Consider the following 23,240-nt stretch of genomic DNA (forward strand, 5'->3'; position numbering starts at 1 on the left):
TACTGAAAGCTTTGATACCCTCCTCCACATTCATGAGGATGTCTAGAAGAGAGATACGTACATTCTCCAAAAATAGGTTCTCCACTGAATTCAGCTGCAATTATTTTTCAGAGAGCCAGTTTTGCAAGTCGGGAGTTTCCAAGATACATTTATTTTCAATCTTAAAGTATAGCACATTTCAGCTGACCTTTAAAAACAAACAAACAAGAAACTAATATGCCTCCATCCTCATAAAAAATGAAATTAAAATGCTTCAGGTTTTATCAGCTTATTCGTTTCTCGGTGGAAAAGCTGAAGTCACAATAGATGCATGCTTGAGCATAGGCCCTAGATAAGTACCTAATTTGTATCTATGAACAAACAACCAGACCACCTTCCCTTTTTTGTTCTTCAGACATAAGAAGATGTTCTACTGTCACTGTCTTGTCTGAGGAAGCTGATTGTGTTTTATTGTGATAGGTGCAATCTTCTCCCAGGTGCTCAGGATATACTTCTCTCTCTTGTTAACCTTGTTCTCATGGCCATTTTAACTATAGCATAAATTGAGCGTGGGATGCCTACCTTGCATCGATGGAATGCAGCAAAACCAAAAACTTGTCCTGGAAGCTCTGCTGATACGCCAACAGTTAATTGTGACACTAGAGTGGACCTGAAACACTGTAGCTGTTTCTGGTCTCCGGTGCTGAAATTGAAAAAGGAAAGGAACAGGGGCAGGAAATTAAAAGCATTTGTCAGGAGATCTTTTAAAAATGCTCCATACACGGGGAAGCAGCCATTTCTAGCGGTTTTCTTTCCCTTCTTTCCACAGGCAAAGCTGGCCTTCCAAAAAGATATGATTAAGCCTTTGGCACCTGCCTTTCTCTCCTCTCCTCTCGCTGCTGCAGCTGCGGCAGTTTCCACAGCTTTGACTCTCCCACCACGACCCTCAGCTGCTCTCTTCCAGGCCCCTGCAATACCCACAGCTCTCCTTAGGGCAGGACACGGGCCCCTCCGAGCTGCTCCAGCATCTATCCTCTTTGCTCCCTACTGAACTGGGAATGAGCAAGGCATAACTTTGGCCATTTGGAAGAACGACGAAAGAAGAGGCGAGCAAAGTTTCCACATTTTTTACAAGACTGTATTTTTAAGATCCCGTGCTTGATTCCGTCCCCTGAAAATAAGTTGCGAAACTCCTCGGCAGGTATTGCAATCTAGAATAGACAGGCTTGTGGGGTTTTTAAATAAAGCTCGGATACCTGGTTTACAAAAAAAAAATTTGTGCACAAAATATGTCAAGGGTTCATATGTCTGTTTTTAACTGGATATTATGATTTATAAACAAGGAATGTGGAGTATTTTCCTGTCTGACTTGAAAAAAACAGAATTGTATACATAGGTCTCTGGAAGCCAACTTGGTTCTATTCTGGGGAGCAGATTCTGGTGTGCAACAAAAGCTGGGTGAAATAATTACTTCGATGGCTGAAAACATCTCAGTAGTGGATTGCAATTTCTTAATACTTATGTATTCCCATTCCTATAATACATGTCTTGTTTTAGGCCTTAGTATGAGTGCATCTTGTGTAATGCTCAAGATTTATCTCTCACTTGATTTTAAACCATTTTAGTGGCTGTGCAAATGTTTAGAAGCACAGCTCAGCCTTGAATCTTTTCTTTCTGAAAATTTAATGTCTTTAATTTATCATTTTATTTAGAAGGACTCAGAAATAACAAAGCCATATATCCCATAAGTAAGATGATGACTTGTTTACAATTTTTATTTAATTTATTTTGCATTCAGTTATTTTTCCTCCCCCTCCCTGCCCAGTTGCTAAACATCCATTTCAAAGAAATTTCATCATCTATATGTTTACTAAAGAGATTGTGCACATTGTTCAATCAGATAATGAGCTGGCATATTTATTACTCATACACACACCCCCCATCACACTCGTGTATCTACATATCTCAATTTGGTTTGCATTTCTAAACTCTTTTCCTATAGAATGATGGCTGCATACAGTTGTGGCTCCCAATGCAATAATGTACAGGAGATAAAATATTTATAAAACAAATGGTCTCTTCTGTCGATGAATATTATTGTTCCAGCCCTCCTCTCTCCTTTTTTCCCCACACCATTTTATCAACATAATTTGGGCACTGAGGACATGTGTCTTGCTTGGGAAAATGAGGGTATTCTCCAAAAGCATCTTTGCCTGCAATCTGTAAAGAGTATATATCTATATTTTTAAAAGCACATTTTAATAAAATACCATGGGGAAATAATATATAATTTATTAATGAGAAAGAGAACTCACATGGCACTCATTAAATGAGCTCTGTATTGCTAAAACAGGATTACATAGATTTTATTTTTAAAACTTTGATAACTGAATCATGGTATAGCACACTTACATACAGCTGTACAATCACTTGATTAACCTTTCATGGGAAATGAATGACTACAGTTATGAATACATGGATAATATACTTTGTATATCACTCTGAGAAGCTTAATTTCATGGCGTGCTATGTTTTTAAAAACAGAAAACTATATAGTACTATCTACATACCTAAAGGGGTTATAAAAAAAATAAGCATCACAGAGTCCATCATTTTATCTCTTTAACTGACTACTGAATACTTCTAGGCTAATCATCTTATGCTGTTCCCCTGCTTCTAGTAATCAGAGCTTTATTGCTTCTGAACATAATGATTAATATTAAAGATTAAAGATTCTTGACAGACCAATTCTCCAATTTCCTTTTCTAATATCAAATTTAAAGATACATAAACCTAAATCTATTTGTCTGATGTTTGGCTGAGATTATTAAATCTGAAAATATTATCCTGTTTTCTCAAATAGGAAGGGGAAAGTGTGTTGATTTCCAATGGTAGTTGAGGCATGGAGATCCAAATTTCTGGTTTGGCATCAAATCCCAAATGAAATCAGACTGTTTTCCAACCAGAATCTTCTGATTGGTACAGACCCCTAGAATAGCCATGACAGTTCTGATAGAACATCATAACTAAATATGTGAAAAATGATAGCCATTTTCCAAGATGAGAGCAACACTACTAAGCAGAAAACTTAGCAACAGGTTTTGGAGTATATTTTTACTGTACACAGAAACGTAAGTCCACCAAAATACAATAAATTAATTTTCTCACTCTTTTTTAAAACGCTTTGAGTATACTACAGGTGGTCCTTGGGTTACGACCACTCATTGAGCGACTGTTCAAACTTACTATAGTGCTGAACAAGTGGTAGTTACCACCTGGAGTTCTGGCCATCGCAGCATCCCCACAATCACATGATGATCCAGGTGCTCAGCACCTGGCTCCCGGTTATGATGTCACAGCAAGCCTCGGTCACATGACTGCAATTTCCTACATTCCCTGCCGGCTTCCCACAAGCAAAGTCAGTGGGGAATCCAGCTGGAAATCGCAGTCACATGAGGTCCTTGCTTAACAACTCACACAGTCCTCGCTTAATGATGGCAACCAGGACTGCCAGAACTGCTGTTGCTAAGCACTGCAGTCACATGACATTGCACTTTATGACTACATCACTTAGTGATGGCAATTCTGGTCCCAACTGCCATTGTAGCCTGAGGACTATCCGTAACAGTCTGTTGCGATATAATTCAGGTGCAGCGGTTGTTTTGATCCATGCTCCATTTCCCTGGAAAAAGTTCCATAAATGGCATTAGTATGTTGCTTACTGAAATTAATTTTTGTAGTCAAGTATCCGTTTTTATCTGCGTGTGTGTTTGTTTAGAAATGTCTAAATCACATTCTCTATCAGGGCTGAAGAAAAAGACAATGGTGTAATACAGAATCTGGTGCATAAGAATTGGAAGGGTGGTTTCTGTATAAGATAAACGGGTTAGGTCATGCATGAGCCTTTTCTAGTTCATCAGAGGGACCTATTTAGTCATAACACATTTGAAAGCTCTGGATGAACACTTGCCTCTAGTTTTGGAGCAAGATAAACTGCACTGGTAAATGTCTATTTTGTACTTCCTTCAGTAAAACACTCTGCTGGGCATTGCAGATAGCCCATATCGGGCATTCAATAGGAAAAGGAAAACATTCTCCATTAGATAACAAGGGTAGCAGAACAATTTATTGATCCGTACTTCCAGTTGTTTACGGCTCTTGCTTAGACCTTTCCGTTGGTGAATAACTGCATTTTAGAGGTTTGCAGGGGAAAGAGAAACTGTAAGAGCCCAGAATGGGGGGCAAAGGATAGCACATTCTCTATCTATACTGCATCATAAAAAGAAAGTTTTGTTCTGAGCCCTCACTGTAACTCAGGTTCAGATGCTAACAATACAAATGTTGCCATGTTTATTCCAAGTTTGATTCCAATCATTTTAATGATATTTAGACTCTAGAAAATATGAGTTGTCTAAGGGCCAGTTCTGACATACTTTGACTTGATAATCACCAAAACTTTAAAGCCATTCATTTCTCAGGGACAGACTTTGCTACTGGTTGCTAAACTGTTGTTTACACACTGTCCCTGAGGACCTTGTTAAATTAGGTTCCAGCAGGAATGTTACTACACTGGGAAGAGTCTAATATTATGAACATGCATTTATTTTCTTTGTGGTGGCTTTAATTTCTATATATCACAAAGCCCACATCTCTGGTTACCTATGATTGCATTCAATGTTGAGAATGAATCTCTGTATGCTAACCATGAGTTTGACTGATTGATGGCAGCTGTGACTGCATGGTCAAAGCCCTACCCTCTTTATATGCATTGGGCATCACATGTAAAAAGGGTTTTGATGCCACAGCTGCCATCTTGACTTTTTGGAAACACCTCTTCCCCATGGATGCCCATGACGCCTTCTCTCATTAGGATTCTCTAATTTTTGTCAGGACCAGGTACAAAAATGTTTAACCCAGGAACCTCTTTAGGAAGTAATGGACAGCCGGAAAATAAAGCTCCATTTATTATAATCACAGGTTTCTGACTCAGAGTGTGTGGCAGCAATGACGGCATTTTTGATATCCTGCAATGTTTTCTTCATCTACAGCTGTAACAGAGTAATATTTGGTCTCCCACTGTACTTATTTTAAAAAATAAAAACACTTCTGAAAATATTCAGTCCCTTTGCTATCTAATGCCAGTTCATGGGACTCTGCAGTGTTACTATGAGTTTCAAAATCATTATATTGAGATCATTCAGAACCTTTTTTTAGTTGTTCTGTAAAACTCTTGGCATTAGAGGGAATGTAGGAGAATGTGCTAGACTCATAAACTCCATTTATTTATGCCAAGTGCACTTTGGTGATTGAGTTTCTTCTTTTATCCAAAAGAGGGAAGTGGGAGAATCCTTCAGCTTCTGTGTGATGTCTCAGTGCAACGGCACCGAAAAATGACTTCTATACCACAAAAACCAGGATTTCATAGCACAGACTTTCAAGTGTTTGGTCAAAATTGTTGGTATCGTTTACAGCATCCTATAACGCTAGTTTATCCCTAGCCAAACAGTCTGAGAATTCAAAATAAATATTGAGCCCTTCAAAATATATATTGACTTTTTTTTTTAGGAGGACATTTAGGAAAGGCTAATTTCAAGTACAGCTGAAATAGAAGGGAAAGCTTTTTTTGAGAAGATATGTTCTATAAAAAAGAAATGAGGTGGTGCTACTTGAATGCAGGAAAAAGATTACCCTGCTTTGACAAAGTAATGGTTTGAATGTTTGTCTCCTATCAAAGTGAGATAAAAATATTTGAAAGCTTACAACTCCATATTTCTTATGCAAATATATAATTATTCAAGTTGTCAAGTACTTATGTATTTTCTTGATTATGCTTACATATTTCAGGCACTCTTAATATTGAAATACCTTGTACCCACAAACTTTTCTGTTCAAGTTTTTCTGAAGGATTTCTTGGGGGGACTGATTATTTTTTCATCTTCATGTCATCAAAGTGAGAGTCTCCTGGTATTATTAGCCTCCATCCTCCCCTAGAGAAAACAGTTTGAATCTTCATTAACAACCATTAGTCCTCAGAACCACCTGGGTTGAGGAAGGATATACTCAAAATCAGTGGACCACATTGGCTCTGGAAGCAGAGCTGATGACAGAAACCAACCCAGCCCTCCAGCCCCACCCAATATCATGAATGGTCCATAATGTGCAGTGGTGAACTTTCAAATGTTATCTTGTTGCTCAGGACTTAAAAAATGCTTCAGCCCCTTTTGCCTAGGTAAAGAAGGGCTCACCATGTGGCACTATATTGTCAATAGTTTTATATTTTCTATCCATGTGGCAGGAGTGGTTTACCATTGCCTTCTCCGGTGCAGTATGAATGGATGGATGCCTTTGCCCTTGTCACTAAAGTGATCATCTGCCTCCAGCGTCTTCCTATATTGCTCCAGGCCAATATAGGTGCCTGCTTGCTTTAGCTGGGCAGCTGGGATGACCTTCAGACCTTAGGTGACCCTGCTGGGCATATATACTCTTGATGTACATTCCTGGTGTTCTTTGGTCACCCCTTCCCGGAGCACTCCGTACAATGATGAGGTGGCACAGCCAGACGTTAGCCGGTCTGAAATGTATAGTCTGTTTTTAATTAGCATTTCCAGGGCAACTTACCATGTATTGAGTTATGGCGAGGATAAACTGTGAGGGGGGAGAACTATGGAAGAAATCTACTGTAGTTCAGTAAGATGTTCTCCACTTTTCTTTAAACAGAAGATGTCTTTTACATGGGAAAACATACTTGGTTCCAGTCCTTTTATTTAAAAGAAGGCACTGACCATTTGCAGTCTGTTGCTATTTTAAAGTGCAGAGGTTTGTACTTAACTAAACAGCTATTTTCACTAGTCAGACCGAAGGAATTTAAAGCACGTGCCAAGGATGTAGAAGGTCAAAAGGAATGTTTGCACCCTTCCAGAAATCACCAGATATAGAAGAACTGAACACTGAGGAAACACACTGGATTTTACAGAATGCTTCTCCAAAATACTTTTTTTGTAAGGGGGAAGAAGTTTGAAATAAGCATTGCTTTTCATATAAAAAAATCACTATAATAGAGAACCTGTAACTTTTTCTTAATTTATTTTTTATTATTGAGAAGAAGAAAAAAACATAGTCCTTTAACAAAAAAGTGAAAGAAATACAACAAAGAAAATTTTAATATGTCATTATAACCGTAGACAATTACAATCCTATATATACTTATCTAATGCAAATATTATTCAAGTACATATATACTTCTAATACATTTATATGACTCATGTTTTTTTTTAAACCTATATTTTGTATAAATGAGTCCCATATTTCATTATGTTTGTCCATACAAAGTCTGGGTCTATAGGCAATCCACTCATAGGTAGCAAGTGCAATCAGGTCTTCAATTCATTGAAATAGAGAACCTGTAACTTGACGGCATCCTTTAATTTATTTTATTGCATTTATTCATTTCTTTATTTCACAGATTTGGTGCGGCTTTTTCAAAGTTTGTCAAATTTTCTAGCGGTTTGCTTTTCACTATCCTCTGTCTTTCATCCTAGCTCATCTTAGAAGGTCATGGTGAAGATAAAATGGGACGATCCATCCTCTCCACATGTATGTTGCTCCAAGTTCTTTGGAGATAGAGCAGGATAGGTAACCAACAAAGAATTAGAAGGTAACTGGGGTTCTTCAGTTCTGGTCTGTATTTATGTTGATGTTATTGTTTTATTTACAAGATACCCTAAGAAGGTGTTTATACTTTTGTGTGTGGCCTAAATATATAGTCATAGTAATGATAACTTTTCAGTTCAAAGTCTGGGGAGTCCTTGGGATAGTTCCTTGATTAGGGTATTGTTTACTGCTTGATTGTATGTCCTCCCACAAGAGGAGCTGTGTAAGAACTTTATTCAAACGAGCACAAATGCACTGCAGAAACCCAGAACAGCAGAAAAAGGAAACAGACCACCTATACAACATCTTCCAACAAAATGGATATCCATGGAACTTTATCAAAAAGTGCCTGACCACTCAACCTACTACAACACAACCAACACAAGCTATGAAAAGGATAACACTGCCATACATCAGAAATGTCTCAGAAACTACCAATGGGCTATTACAACACATGGCATCTCCATAGCACACAAACCAACTAAAGCCCTCCAAAACATCTTAAGCAAACCAAAAGACCCAGCCCAAGAAGAAAAAACAGCAGTCATCTACAACATACAGTGTAAGGACTGTAACAACCACTATGTAGGACAGACAGGCAGAAGGCTGGCAGAGCGCATCCATGAACACCAACTAGCAGTCAGAAGACATGACGAAAACTCCTTAATCTCACAACACATGGACAGACTTAACCATAGTTTCAACTGGGAAACTGTCAGCATCTTAGACCAAGCTAAATACAAAAATGCGAGGGAATTCTTGGAAGCTTGGTATTCAGACAAGGCAGCCATCAACAGGCACATAGAGATAAACAACATCTACACACTATTCAAAAGAGACAATAGAAAAAAGACCAGAACATCTCCTTACCAGCAGTCATCACCCAGATAAGCAGAGATTAACACTAAAATTACCATCAGACACACAATCAAGCAGTAAACAATACCCTAATCAAGGAACTACCAGAGGAAAAAAATAAAACCCACACCCCCACCAACACTGGTAGGGCACACCACAGTATATAAACAGAGAGCAAACCCCATTCCATTCTAGCACTGAAGATGTTACCTAGCCAGTAATGAAACATTTGCAAGAAGAGAACCAAGCTCAGAGAACCACAAGGACTCCACCGTTGAACCCTGAGCTGCACACATTCGCTTCTATTAGTTCAAAGTCTACAATACAGGAAAGTTTTAATGTACATAGGATTAGTCTTTCAGTGGCAAAACTTCTCATTTGCCAGACAAGTATCTTTATAAATAAGCACCAGAGCTACGTATTAAGTCATGCAACCATTGGGGTCAAATGCAGAAGAGCAAGGCATAGATTTTTTTGACATGTCCCTCTTCACCTCTAGTCCCTTCCATCTCACTCGCAGCAACATTCTCCAGCTCTCAGGATTTGGCTTTGCAGAAGTCACTGAGACCTGTGAAGCAGAGGAGGGGATGGGAAAGCTCCATTCCATAAGGTTCACATGGATGTGTGATTGTCCAAAGTCCCTACTACTAGTCATGCTGATACCAAGGTAGCTTTGGATATATTATAAAATGAGGCTGAGTTGTATGACTTAGCTTCCCTAGTTGGGGTTGGTTGGCCAAGCCCAGTACACAAAAAACTCTTCTGTGTACGGATGGGCTGCTGACATGAACTATTCACCAGTCTCTACTTTCAATCTAGATATCTGGGATTATCACACATTTTGGAGCTGAAGGTCCCTCTCTCTGGGTTCCATCATCGCCTCTTTTGAAAGGTGAAGTAGAATCAACAGTTGAAAAACTAATTCATAAAGATGCATAATCTGGTCAAACTAAACTAATGAATGAATTGAGAGCAATCAGTATGGAATTACATAATATGGACATGAGTAGAACATGAACTGGTATAGAAGAGTCCTACACTGTCATTGCTTGATTGATTACACTGTGACATCTTTGTTTAAAAAAAGACATGTTGAGCTAATGAATGTGATAAGCCTGTTACAAACAGCCTGCAAGAAAAGCATGTCTGAACTCCATGTAGTAAATCCAAAGCAGTTCCCATTTCCAGGACTCAGGGTACCAATGGCTGGATGCACTCAGGAATATGAAGATGGAAGATTTGTGGGGCTTCCCTGTTTGCTGTTGCAGATCAATAAAATGACTCATCACTTTCAGTTACAAGCCATCCTGAGTTCCAATTAGGATACACACATATATAACCTGGAGCAGCTAAAATCAGGGTTAAGAGAAGATATAGTTGGAATGGATCATGGATTTTCTTAACAAGAAGGGATGACCTGACCAACACCACCTACAAATATTGAAACATTTTTACAGCAATGTTTCTTACATAGCATAGAGAAAAGCAGAAAATGTTACAAAAAATTATCTGGAGAAAAAAAAAACAGTGTTACACATGTGTCATATTGAACATGCAATCATTTTAAGATTATGTTTAGGATTTTACAGAATGAAAATGTCCATGAACTCTAGCAATTTAACAGTGGTAACTGTAAATGGCTCTTTCTTCAGAAAAGAAAAATGATGGATGGAAAAGTATTTAGGCTTGTATTTAGTCTAATTGCTTATTCCTAATGTAGCCATGTAAATTCTGTTGCATTTTCAGGCCAAGGAAGAAAATAGAGTCAGACGGGAGGGAAAAAAATTAATTCAACTATATTATTTATAATGGAGCCGTTCTATATATCGAGAATCATTTGATACTTGAAAACCTATTTCTGCACTTTCTAACTGATAAGTCAGTTAAACACCCATTCATTGTGTGTGTGTGTGATAAATGCTAAAGAGGAAAACAAATAGACTAATGAGAAGGGGGGGAAAAGGAGTTATATTTTCCCATTTGCTGTCCTTGCCCAGTCACATCATGTTTTTGTTCTTGTCCTTCACTGGATTATTGCTGCTACAGCAGAGTGGGGAAGGCTAGATTTCATATTCATCCTAAGACTTCTTTCAAATCCTTTTCTTTCAAGTGGTGTAAATACGGTGTTTTCAATTTATAAGCACTTTGTCACTTGCCATGAAATAGTTAAACAGCAATTGATCTGACCGTTGTATAACCACAAATTGAATTGTACAGCGGAAATAATGAGATTCAGAAATGGGAATCAAAGGGCTTCAAATACGAAACGTACATACTGAGAAACAAATGTGTACAAGGCGGAAACTGAATAGCCACATTAGATTGTGTGGGAAAGGGTATTTATTAACTTAAAGACAAGGTGACCGCTCGTTCATGTCTGGAATCTTAAAAGCTCTCCAGCTTTAGACCTATCAAGTAACAGATGAAGCCCTCTGGTGGTTAGAGTCAGATGTGCTGGTGGGACTAGACTTGCTTGAGAAGGGTGGACGCCGGATCGGGGAATTGGTCAGCCTCTAGGCCAGTGTTTCTCAACCTTGGCAGCTTTCAGATGTGTGGACTTCAACTCCCAGAACTCCCTTGCTGGCTGGAGAATTCTGGGAGTTGAAGACCACACATCTGAGAGTTGCCGAGGTTGAGAAACTCTGCTCTAGGTGTTTTTTATTGCTGAGCTACAAGCACTAGCAGCTTCAGCCAGCATGGCCAAAGGCAAGGAATGCTTCAAGTTGAAGTTTAACAACACCTTGTTCAAACTAACCACCATAAAATCTAGATGTCCTACGTACCTACATGACAAGCTGCGTGCAAAGTCTGTACAGATGCTACGTCTTAAGCAGAAATACCATCAAGCACTTGCTTATGTTCTTTTTTAAAAAATACAAACTTACAATTCAAGCTCGACTCCCTGTGCTAATCTCCTTCTCCCACATATTGCCACATGTATCCCTCTTCTTAACGCTATGTCCAACTATTCTCATTGCACACATGCTCACATGTCTCTCATATATCTGAGTATGCTTCCATTGTTGCATTGTTGCATCTGTTTCATTCTTTGGTCATACAGTCACTCACTTGTCAATGGTTCATAATATGCTGGGTGGATCCTTACTATTCTGTCCCTGGAGTCTGATGAAATGGACATGGGACACAGGATGCAAAGGAATTAAGGGAGTTGCCTAGGAAATAGGCAGCTGTATCAATCCCTGAGATGGTACCACTCCCATCTTCCAAAACCTGCCTTTTCCAATAGACCAGATCCTTCAGTCTGAGTTACAGATTGCTGTACTGTATGCCAAATACGGGACCGTTCAATCATATTGCAAGCTAAGGTGATTCTCAGTCTTTGTGCTTGGCTGCCTCTTCCACTGGTGGAAATGGCCAAGCTAGTGTATGACTGCTGCAAAGACGTATACGGTATCATGACATTTGCAAATTTAAGAACCCGGTGGGCAGTGAGTTTACTAAAGAAAGAACCTTCACAAAAAACATCTTCTGCAGATATTGGATTTTATTCAAAAAGCTGAATCAGCTACTAGATATGCAATATTGGCCATTCAGGATCAATATATATGGAGATGATTATAGCTGGGTCTACAGTTAGTGCTTACATTTTTCTTATTCATTTAAATGTATTATTGTAATAGCAGAGGCTCTCTGTCTCTGTCTGCAGTTTCTTACCACAAGAATATATCAATTGGTGAACAAGCTCCCAAGTTCTTTTTTCTTTTGTTTGTTTTGTTTATTTATTTTGCATAGATTGAATGCTATATACATTTTTGAACTTGGTAGCAATCGGTTCATCCTTTGGTTGTTTCTGCGTCATCCAGACTTGTGGTTCCAATGAACCATAAACTATTCCATGAAAAATAGCAGAGATGTACACTATGGATCATAGCAGTCATAGAATATATACATAAGCATAGGGGAATCTTTGGCCTACAGATCTAATTTGATTTATCAGGCTGCCACATCTAGCATAGGACAAGGATGTGAGAATTTTTGGCCATGAGCTCCACCCCTTACCCAAAGTACTTTTCCTTCACCTTGGTCACTCACTTGCCTTCATTCTCTGATGAGGATAGTATCTCCCTGGGACTTCATCTAATTCTGCCTTTCCACTATGGGAGAGGCCCCCACTGGATAACATTGGCCCTTGGGATTCTGCTGCTTTGTGTTTGGAGGGCCTTCACAAAGCACCATCTCTCAGCAGCAGCTGGATGCCATATCCTTCTGGAGATAGGACCTTCAGAGAAAGCAGTCCCAGGACACTCCAGGTAGGATCCTGACAGCTGAGTCTGACCCAGAGGTGGAGTCCTGACCAAATGTAGATTACTCAGAGCAAAAAGTTGCAGGAATACTTATTGCATGGAAAGGTTCTCAGGAGTCATGTGTTTACTTAAAAGCAAGTCCTTATTCCCAAGTAATTCTCACTGATTAGCCATGATTAATAACTGGATGAAAGCTACAGAAGTAGATGCATAAGATCTTTCACTTGGGAACAAGCCAATGCTATTAAAATGTGTATCAGGCTTCTAGGTGAATCATGAGAGCTGCCTATTCTTGAATTTGGGCTTTTTATACCTGGACCCTTGGCTATATTTCTTGTTCATAGCAGTACTGAATATGGAATAGTCTACTTCACTTTAACACTGAAAGAGTTAAAGGAAAATTAACTGATCTGTCCATCCAGATAAAAGGGTGGACACAACGAAAACCCAGGAAGATCAAATGCCAAGGAGCCAATCAGGAGGGTGGATTTCTCAGAAGGGCTTTTGAAATAAGGGGAAGACAACTTGAGGGTTGCGTTTTCTCCTCCAAGGTTGGGTGAAGGCTGGTAAACCTTCCCCAACCCACCACAGGCAGTAGCAACAGGGCTGGACCTAGTAATTTGAACAGGCAGCTACACTTAGTCTGTATGTACTTCTATGAGCTGAGATCTGGGCTATGTGAGCTTGTTGTAATGTGTGTGTGGTTGTGTGAGATCTTAGAGCTAAGAGTCTTCATGCTGACTGAGATCAAGCTCTTCAGAAAATCAGTGGTGGAGCAGATTTCTCTGAAGTAAAGATGCTGGTGGCAATATACCTCATTGACTCTCTCCAGGAAAGCTGGAGAGTGCGGCAGGGCTGTGGCCCAATGTGCACACCCCTTTATAGGAGCTTGTTATTGTTGCTTAGCTGTTTAGACTTTGGATGATCTTTTGGTATTATTTCAACTCTCACTGTTTACATTGACCTGTTGTTGTGTCTGCTATGTGACCTGTATTCGGTTGCTTGACCTTGCTTCTATCCTGATCAGCTTGAGGTTCATTAAGTTGAACAGTATTCCATGCTTGTACGACTGTAAGACCAACGGTGTTTGTGGGAGAGGCTTTGGAGGCTCTGGATTTTGACCTGTTCCCTGTGATATGGTCCTTTGGCCGTATCCTTGCCTTTTGTCTTCAGATAGGAGGGCCTGGTATAGGTACAGCCCATATAGATGTCCAAGTTGAGAACTTTGGACTAGCCTTTTTTTGCTTTGTTTTTTTGCTATCAAGTAGTTTATTTTTACATCACCCAAGTGAATGTAGGATATGCTATAGGAATGTGCAACAAATGCTGTTCCAAAGAAATCAAGAGCATGCCATTCTTCCTCCAATCCATGCCAAGCTGGCCCTTCCAAGCTAGTCTGGGATTCCTTACTCAAATACTTATGTGTTGGACCACAACTCTCCCAATTCCTAGCTGAGGATTCAAGACTTGTAGACCAACAGATCTGGAGAGAACTATGTTGAGGAAAGCTGCTTCAGACCATCCATTAAAAGAGAGGGTTCGGAAACCAATATGTCTATCATCTCAGATCAACCTTGTAGGAATATTAGAGATATGCAGAAACAAACAGCCCTGAGCCACTGGACCCAACAGTCTAAGCAGCTCAAACTGTTCAGGAAAGCAGCAGATCAAATTTAGCAATCTCTAAGAAAAAAATGTGCTGTAAATCTTTTCAAAGCTCTCTTTCTCCCCCAGCCTTACATGCTACCAAATGCATTGATCAAATAGTAACAGCATCTGTCCCAGGGACAAGATTTCTGGGAGCAGTTTGTGGTTCTGGCTAATAGGCGTGTTTTCAGACATTCAGTTTTGAGAATACAAATTATATGGGTATCTTTCATAGCAGCATTCATTCATCTAGAAATACCAATCCTGTTCATCAGCATGTATTAATTCTTCTGCAAAATTAAAATGATCAAGATCTTATATCAAGCTGGGGAGGGGGGGTATTTAGGTTTATTTCATTTCTGTTAGACGCCAAATGTGTGTGTAAAATCAGGGTTAGGATTACTATATCTGGGCTGCAAAAATCCAGATTACCTCTAGATGGACCATTCGTTTTCTACATCTCTTCACTGCCTTTTAGGACTCAAATTTGGTTGGCAACCAATTGGACAAGCCTGGCTTACATTGTGAATTCTGCCACAAGGGACAGAACAAATACAACAGGGCTACTCTGTGACAAAGTGAAAACATTAAATCTTGTATCCATGTCTGACGTGAGTGAATGTTATTTGAAAAACACAGTTACAAAACAAATTAGCCTTTCATCTCTGAAGCCAAGGAGGTCTGGGTCTGTCCAACAGCCCGGTGCAATATCATGTGTCTTTGTGCTGAGAACTTTACAAAGTGAGGTAAGATGTTGGTAGGGAAATAAATGAGCCCCCAGTGTGGTCATTCAGGTGGCATCATATTTTTTGAAAATATTAGATACTGAACTGTGACCTCAGGCCTAAATCATCATGATTCAGTAGTGAGTTATCTCAGAAGATCATTTTTCTCTTGTGGGAAATAACCTTTTCCTCCCATTTAGAAAACACATGCTGATTGGCTAGCTTACATTTTCTACTCCCATTTTGGATGACAACATAACTCTCAGGGCAGCATAAAGGCCTTCCCTTTTTCATTTGTTTTCAATCAGTACCTGCTAATGTTGCCTGATACTTCTGCTGGATTTCTCCCCCTGCCCACATAACAATAACATCATTCTTACGGACTGCCTGAGAATGCTCAAGGGCAAAAGGCTGAGTCACACTGACTGGACTGAGTCACCTCTAAAAGACTCTGAACAGGCTGTCCAGCCATCTATAATCTTACACTATATGCACACACCCAGAGAGAGACAGCAGCTGGGTTATTTCCTTGGGCAGAAATTGCCACTTGTACTGAGGTTGTTAGGGATCACACTGGAATCTAGATTCCCAGGTCTTGTTCATCTTATGCATGTGGATAAGGAGAAAAACTGTAAAGCAGAATGAAGTCACCGCGGCCAGATACTGATGGAAAAGGAGAGCAGTGTGTATATGTATGTTTCCCAAACTGAAATATTAGCAATTGTTAAGGTACAAAATAAATCATCTTTCCATGATTCAATTTCAAGGGCATAATAACTGAACATGCAGTGTTGATTTAGCTCCTCTCTAGAACGTATGTAGAGAACGCTAAAACATTACATATCGACAGGCACATAATAAATGAGGGCCTGGATTCCAAAAAATCGTACACAATCCCCTTCTCCTTGCTTATCTACATTTCATTGTTCCATATTGTGAGAATTTACTCTCACCAATTATATATATTTTCAAATAGTGGCTAGGTTCACAAATCATGTCAAGATGATGGTTTTTCTGAATGAATGTTTCTTGGTCAGAATGGCTGGGTTCACTAATAACATGAAGCAAAAATCAAACCCACCACATTTTGGGGTTAGTTGCTATGTAAAACCAGCCACTGCCAAGCTCCTTCACTACTGATGATTTTTGTACCCCTTTTCCAATTTTTTTTTTTTTTTTTAGGAATACCATTGCTCAGCCTAAAATTAAGAATTCATATTGGTCTGATTCATTCACACACCCCTACTCCAGAGTCCCAGCCGAGCCTGGATTCAGTCCATTGGCTGTGCTGTCACAATATATTTAACGCAAACTAGCCAACCGTATTTTAGATGTGTGTATTGTGCAAACCCATCCCCTATGATTAGTTTATGGTTCAGTGTGTCATGTACATACCTAAAGGTAATTAATTGAGCCATGGCTGAGTTTAAACATGGGTAAGAGTATTGGGTGAATATATTCATACTAAAAGACATTTCAAAGATATACAAATCCCTTAAATTGTTTTTGAAACCTTATTGACATTTCAGAAACTTATTGCAAGAAACTATATAACACCTTTAAAAAAAAGGCACAGGTACCAGTTGTTAGTAAAAAATGGAGTACAAATTTGGGAATAATAAGCCAAGAGAATTGTTTCTACAACATTTATTTTCCCTAGGACAGCACTGTAATATTCTGGAAGGCTTCTTTTTTCCCCCCAACCCCAGAGCCCTAAAAAAGCTAAACAAGGCTGACCAAGCCCTGTTTTCCCAAACTCAAACAAGAGTTGGAGAAAGAGCCACCCAACCTTAACATGCTTGCTTTTTGTTTTCCTGGGGAACAGGAGACCTCAGATCCAGCTTTTTGTGCCTTGTGACTGGAAAGATTGGCAGAAGAATGAAAATGGGAATGAATATTTGTTTAACACGCCTCCCCCAAATTACACCAATTACATAAGCCCATTTAATTGGATTTGCTGGCACGAACATGCCTTGCATTTGTTTTCCCTTTTGATCAATCCTATTCATATGTTGATGTCCAGTTTGCTTAGTTACTCTTGAATGCTGAATAAGCAAATCATCTGTGCTGATTAGATAAAACTTTAGGACAAATGGGAAAATACTTCTTATTGGCAAAGACTGTAATTTTGTTACCAGCTTTATGGGTTATGGCTTCATCCTAAAACCAACAAGGTTACATCACTAGCAGTTAGATTTTGTTTATTCTAGGGAAACAGTTATTCTGATCCAGGGAACAGCATCAGAGAAAATATGGGGATATCTTTTTGGAGTTGCTTGTCTTCTAGATTACTCTTAAACTGACTTCTTAAAAATAGAAAACATAAAGTTGAGATTTAACTATCCATATAATTACCGTATTTTTCCGTCAATAAGACGCCCCCATGTACAAGACGACCCCCACTTTTCCAACCCAAAATTAAGAAATCAATATTTTAAAGATAGTGCAGAACACATTGTTATTTAGTAATTAGTTAACATTTACCTGATACACTCGGTGGGAGGAGGTCCAAACCGTCTCTCTGCAGCTCTATTTCCAGACTCTTTTGCATAACTGATTACATTCAATCATGAGTGAAACCGCCGATAGCTTGTCTCTGCAAACAGCCTTCCTCTAATTGGTTTGTTCAGCATCAGCTGACATCAGTTACATCAGGCTCGTGATTGGAGGAAGTCTGTTTGGGAGACAAGCTATTTCACTCGTGATTGGAGGCTAGCAATAGGAGAAACCCTCTTTGCAGAAACAAAGTATGGGCAGTTTTGCAACAGCGCAGTTCTCTCCTTGGCTGACTTCCTTGAATAAGACGCCCTTCAATTTTTAGGGTAAGGATTTTAGAAAAAAATATTGTCTTATAGTCGGAAAAATACGGTAGATATATAACATGATATAGTTGCCACATATCATCACTACTATAGTTCTTGCAAATCTGTATTGAGGTTGGAGGTAGAGGTGCCTTGGAGTCAACCCTGATTTCTGGCAACTTCATGGATAGGTCCATACAGTTTTCTTTGCAACACTGTGGAAGTGGTTTGCCACTACCTTTTTCGAGGATATATTTCAATTTCTCAGTCTCAGAACTAAAACAAAACATAACTAGAATTCAGGTCTCCCTGGTCCTAGTCTACCATTTTAACTACTACACCAAGCTGGCTCTCTTATATTGAAAATAATTAACTGTAAAGCTTCAATTTGAATATTGGCAAAAATCAGTGTTTTGTAATGCATTTTGATTGATTGATTGATTGATTGATCGATCGATTATGTACCATCAAGTTCGTGTTGACTCTTAACAACCATATAGATAAATTTCCTTCAGGAGGATCTGTCTCCAAACTGGTCCTTCAGGATTTCCTAAGCTGTACCCATCATCGCTGTAATTGAGTCCATCCACCTTGCTGCTGGTTATTCTCTTCTTCTCTTTCCTTCCATTTTTCCCAGCATCATAGACCTCTCCAGAGAGGTAGGTCTTCACATAATATGTCAAAAGTAGGTTAATTTGAGCCTGATCATTTGTTGCTCAAGTGAGAACTCTGGACTTTGATAATCCATTTCTTTGTTTCCTTGGCTCTCCATGGTATTTTCAGGAGTCTTCTCTGACAGCAAACTTCAAAAGTGTTGAAACTATTTCTATCCTGTTTCTTTTAACTCCAATTTTTGTGGTAAAACTGTGGCTGTGTCTTCCTTTTTCTGGTCCACTGGTGGATGGATCAACTGGAAGGTATCAGGTAAAAGGGAGCTCATACAAAAGGCCTATCAGTGGAAACTACACATCCTCAAAGTTCTGCCCATGGAAAGGAAGACAACTGGTGCTTGCTTTTCCTGCCTGCTTGGGGAGAATGAAGGAGGAGGGGAATCCACCAATCAGGAGTCGAACAGCTTCAGACTGCAGTGCAGAACAGCTCAAAGCATTCTGGGCAAGGCACTTCCAAATGCCTCTTCGGTTTATTATCCCCATTGGCACTTTCTCCATAGGTACTACCCAGACCTGTGCAGCACTTTGAATTCAAAAGTGAGAAGTTGGAAGTGCTTCTTGGATTCACCAAATATGTACTTTCCAGGGACTGCACAGCTGCCCTAGTATTTGTGTACTACTCACTGCATTCTAATTCATGATTATCTACCCAGACTAGTAAGCTGGTTCTCCAGGATCTCAGAAAGATTCTCGCCCCTCCCCACTCCCCCAGTCCTATCTGGAAATAACTCAGTTGTCAAGTATTTTGTGCCACTGCCAAGTTCAGCTTCAGCATGAAGAAATAAAATAGAGCGTATATCTGAAAGGAAGTTTTCCCCAAAATGATTTAACTTTTACGATGGTAGATTTACTAAGGATGTAGCAATAGAGGCAAATCAGCTTATTCTGACCAATCTTTGGAGTGGGTGGAGAGAGATGATCCTAAATTCAGGGTTATCTTACTTTGGGGCAAATGAGGTATATCAAGGCATGGCTGAGATGGAAGAACTTGAAGAAACTGTTCTAAAAGGAAGGGCATCAAATGCTGGGGGCATGAATAGGAGCCCAGCAACAGCAGAGAATTAGCCTGCCATCAGGGAGTCCTGAAATGCAGTAGCTGTGTCTCAGGAGATGTGGAGTTACTCTCCATAGCTCTCAAGGATATAAGAAGATCCCATGGATGAAGGCTACAGAGGGAACGATGAGGAATGTCCCGACTGTGAAAACTGCTGAGCAGTGGAAGAGCCTCCCTGCAGGAATTGTGGGTGCTCCCTCACTGGAAGTTCTTAAGCCAAAGTTGAGCAACTATATGTCTGGAATGGCATGAGGATCCTTGTCCTGGGCAAGGGTTGGATTCAAAGGCCTCCAAGGTCCCTTCCAACCTGATCATGCTAGGTGAGATCTCTTTGTTGTGGCTTGCTTGTTGAAATGTAGCCTCCGCTGCAGATGGTGGCCTACAAAGTGTGTCAATTTTGAACAACGTCCACAGTCCATTTTGCAGAGATCACTTTAGGAAGAACTTTCAGAGGCTCTTCTACCAGCTTATACAATAATGAAATTTAGATGTGCCAAGGCGGGAAGTTTACCTTATAAAATAAATTCAGGCCCCAGTGGCCTGTTGGTTCTATTATTTTGGTTTCTGCTTCTGCAAAGAAAGTCCCCATCCTCTTTTGAATGTTACCGTTCCACTCTCCCTTTTTCCCCCAAATGGCTTTTTGCATAGAAAGGATTTCTATTTAAAGCCAAAACGTGCAGAACTTGTTCAAAGTCTCTTGCCAAAGAGCTCGCTGGGACGGTAGCCAGAAAGCTTAGCCAAAAATGAGATGATGCTGGTGGTTTTGCTCTTCATGTAAATGAGAGATTAGAAAACCTGCAAGGAGACCTTGTGGAAAAAGGTAGGAGGGGAGAGTGTTGGCAGAGCTTTTAGAGTACCTCTGTATGGGAATTTATTTTGTAAATTCTTTTTTTTTTAAGCATGCAAGTGGTTTTTTTTAAAGCATGAATGTGTTTCTGTCTGAATAAGGTTATTTAGGTAGGTGTTAAGTGGTGAATGTTTCTGGCTATTTGCAAGATTTTTCAGAGGTCCAGGAAAATGCAGGGAACCTGCTTGAGCAGCCGACTGTTAAATTACATCAGGCGCCACCTTGCCAAGATTGAATCTGCCCACTTGGCAAGAACATCCGGCTCTGAATTCCCCCTGACCCCAACCAGGGGAAATGTGGGGGACATGGATTAAAAGGCGAACGTTTCATTGGTCGTCCCCACATGATGGAACTTTTTGCCCCAGGAGGTTCGTGCAGTCACTTCCCTCAGAGTGTTTTGGGAGGGCGTTAAAACAATTCCCTTACCATGTTTTCAGCCTGAATTGATTGCCTTGTGCTGCCCATCTTGGTGGTGGGGTATTTTTTTCCTATTATGGTTTTTGTTTTGTTGCTTTCCCCCCCTTTCTGTATTTGGATGAGAGGAGGAGGAGGAGGAGGAGGAACGGGGCCCAGGCTGCCCAGGCTCTGTGAATGAATAAATAAGCCTGAGGCTTATGAAAGCTCCCACTGCAGCTGTTCAGATCCATTCTGTCTAAAGAGAGAGAATTTGAGTCATATTTGAAACTTGAACCAGAACTGATTCTACAATGCTGAAACTAAGGCAAAAGGTTGAGTCATATTCTGACTATTACAGTCCTCATCCTGCCATTCTCCTACATTCCCACCGTGCAGGATGCCTGATACACTGGGAGGCTACAATTCATACAACACACAAAAGACTCTGGGGTCAGGGGCCAAGCCCAAAGAGTACCTGTTACCTGGGTTTGTGCAACACTGTAGCCAAAATGTGGTTGGTTACTTTGAAACTCAATGACTTATGCTAACCCAGGGTATTCAGTAAACTATTGTTCAGCACACCAGGGGCAGGAGACCATGTGGGCACTGGGAGAAAAGGCTACTCTTTCAGCTTGGAGATACATTTACATCCCACATGGCAGGTGCCTCACTGAAACTGCAAGGTGTCTGTGCTTACTTCTCTGCAGTTTGCTGTCCCAGTTCCCAGTCAATCCCGTGTCATCCTCTCTGGCAAGGAAGGACAAAGGGGAGGCCAGGGTGGGTCAGCCCACAGGGGGATTTGTTCTGGGAGTTCTAGTTGTTGCTATATCTCCAGGCCAGCCAAAATACAACTGAGAAGCGACAAATCTTTAAAAAAAAGGGAAGCAATTCTTTCTGTTTGGAAATTATAGCTTGACAACCACTCATCATACCTTAGGTAGTTCCCAGGTTAAGAACACCCAGTTTAAGAACAACCCATAGTTAAGAACAGAACCTACTGTAGCAAAATGTGAGTTAAATACACAATGGTTCAAGTTAAATGCATAATACTCCTTATACAGTATTATACAATAATACTGTTCTGGCTTGCATATAGTTTCAACTTAAGGACAGACCTTGGGAATGGAACTCGTTCTTAAACTGAGGACTACCTGTACTGTGAACCTTACCAAGGATGAAATTATGTATCTTATCTGTGTTTTCCACATATATTTCCTAAAAAGTATTAATGGAAAGGCCGATTGGCATTTATAGCAGAAGTCATTTCATGTAATAGTGCCATCATGTTACAATTAAGAGTTTTGAATTATTAAAGCTTCTTATTAACAGCGATGAGGTTGAAGCTGGCTGCCCTCTCTTCTCCTTAACCAATGTAAATGATATTGGCTCCCACTCAGCCAGTTTAAACTCAGCAAATCTGCATCTCTCCAGGACACCTGTACAACTTCCATAATTGACCCACAAAGGCCTGTTATATGTTGGGCATTGAAGTGAGATGGGTGTGTGTGTGTGTGTGAGAGAGAGAGAGAGAGAGAGAGTGTGTTCCTGAGAGCAGGAATCTAACCTGAGTAATGATTAGTGAAGCAGGTCTTATAGCTAGAATAGATAGATTAATTTACAGGAAATGTATTAGGGGACAGACAAATATATACTTAACTAGCACCTAGTTAAGTATATCCCAACAGGAAACGAGTCAGAAACCACACGCTCTGTCCATGTGGGTTAGGGAAGAAGGCAGAAGGCAGCGGCCAGATTAGCAGCCTGTTAAAGAACAGGCAGAGTGACAGACAGAGAGCACAGAACAAATCTTCAAATCTCATCCAGATCCTACTTCCCCCTCGTGGTCAGCAGTTACGAGTTGTGGAAGAGTCAGTGCCAGTCGATCTGCTCCTCCAACATTACAGAAGGGCAGCATTTAGGTAGGTAACAATAAATGGCGATGTCTGCAGTCTAAAGGACACCGTTAACTGAAGTGAATGGCCATGATTCTAAACACTAGGAAAGCACAGGGATCTTGGAGCTCATCAGTGAGCAATACATTGAATGTGGAATTAATCTGGTCATTTCATTCATGCAGTTCTTGGTTTAAGGCATAGACTAACTCAGGATTACTGTTTTCATGCCACCACACTGTTGTAACAGGATTTTGGAGAGATGAGTTTGTATTCACTACCACTGGATTATTTTTAGAATATTTTGCTTGGTGCCTTTTAAATGAAAAGGTTAATGGTTCTTGGATTTCCAAGGGTCCTGCCTACTTCATCCATTTAGTGCCACTATCAGCTTTCACCTAAACATTGTTTAAGATTCATACATCCCATCTTTGGATGCTCAATCTCAGCATCAC

The 23,240-nt window shown here is 40.0% G+C and overlaps 1 protein-coding gene and 1 long non-coding RNA gene across 4 annotated transcripts in view; one reads left to right on the top strand and one right to left on the bottom strand.

Annotated features, from left to right (window-relative positions):
* Positions 1–2,051, top strand: part of ZNF385B (zinc finger protein 385B) — a 147,112-nt gene extending 145,061 nt beyond the window's left edge. For all 3 annotated transcript variants that reach the window (XM_025167405.2, XM_088135748.1, XM_025167406.2), the window contains one exon: positions 809–2,051. In XM_025167405.2, coding sequence (XP_025023173.1) covers positions 809–1,030 — 222 coding nt within the window. In that variant the 3' untranslated portion in view covers positions 1,031–2,051. The remainder of the gene's footprint in view (positions 1–808) is intronic.
* On the bottom strand, positions 105–17,801 carry LOC112540782 (uncharacterized). The gene is made up of 3 exons (XR_015795206.1): positions 17,609–17,801; positions 562–682; positions 105–187 (listed from the first exon to the last, which is right to left on the bottom strand). It is a non-coding gene; the product is annotated as an uncharacterized LOC112540782 (long non-coding RNA).
* Positions 17,802–23,240: the final 5,439 nt, after the last annotated feature.

Source organism: Python bivittatus, unplaced genomic scaffold (genome assembly GCF_059951505.1).
Source record: "Python bivittatus isolate LINGU-HERP-01145 unplaced genomic scaffold, Pbiv_v1 ctg000200_np1212, whole genome shotgun sequence".
In the NCBI taxonomy this organism is placed as follows: Eukaryota; Metazoa; Chordata; class Lepidosauria; order Squamata; family Pythonidae; genus Python; species Python bivittatus.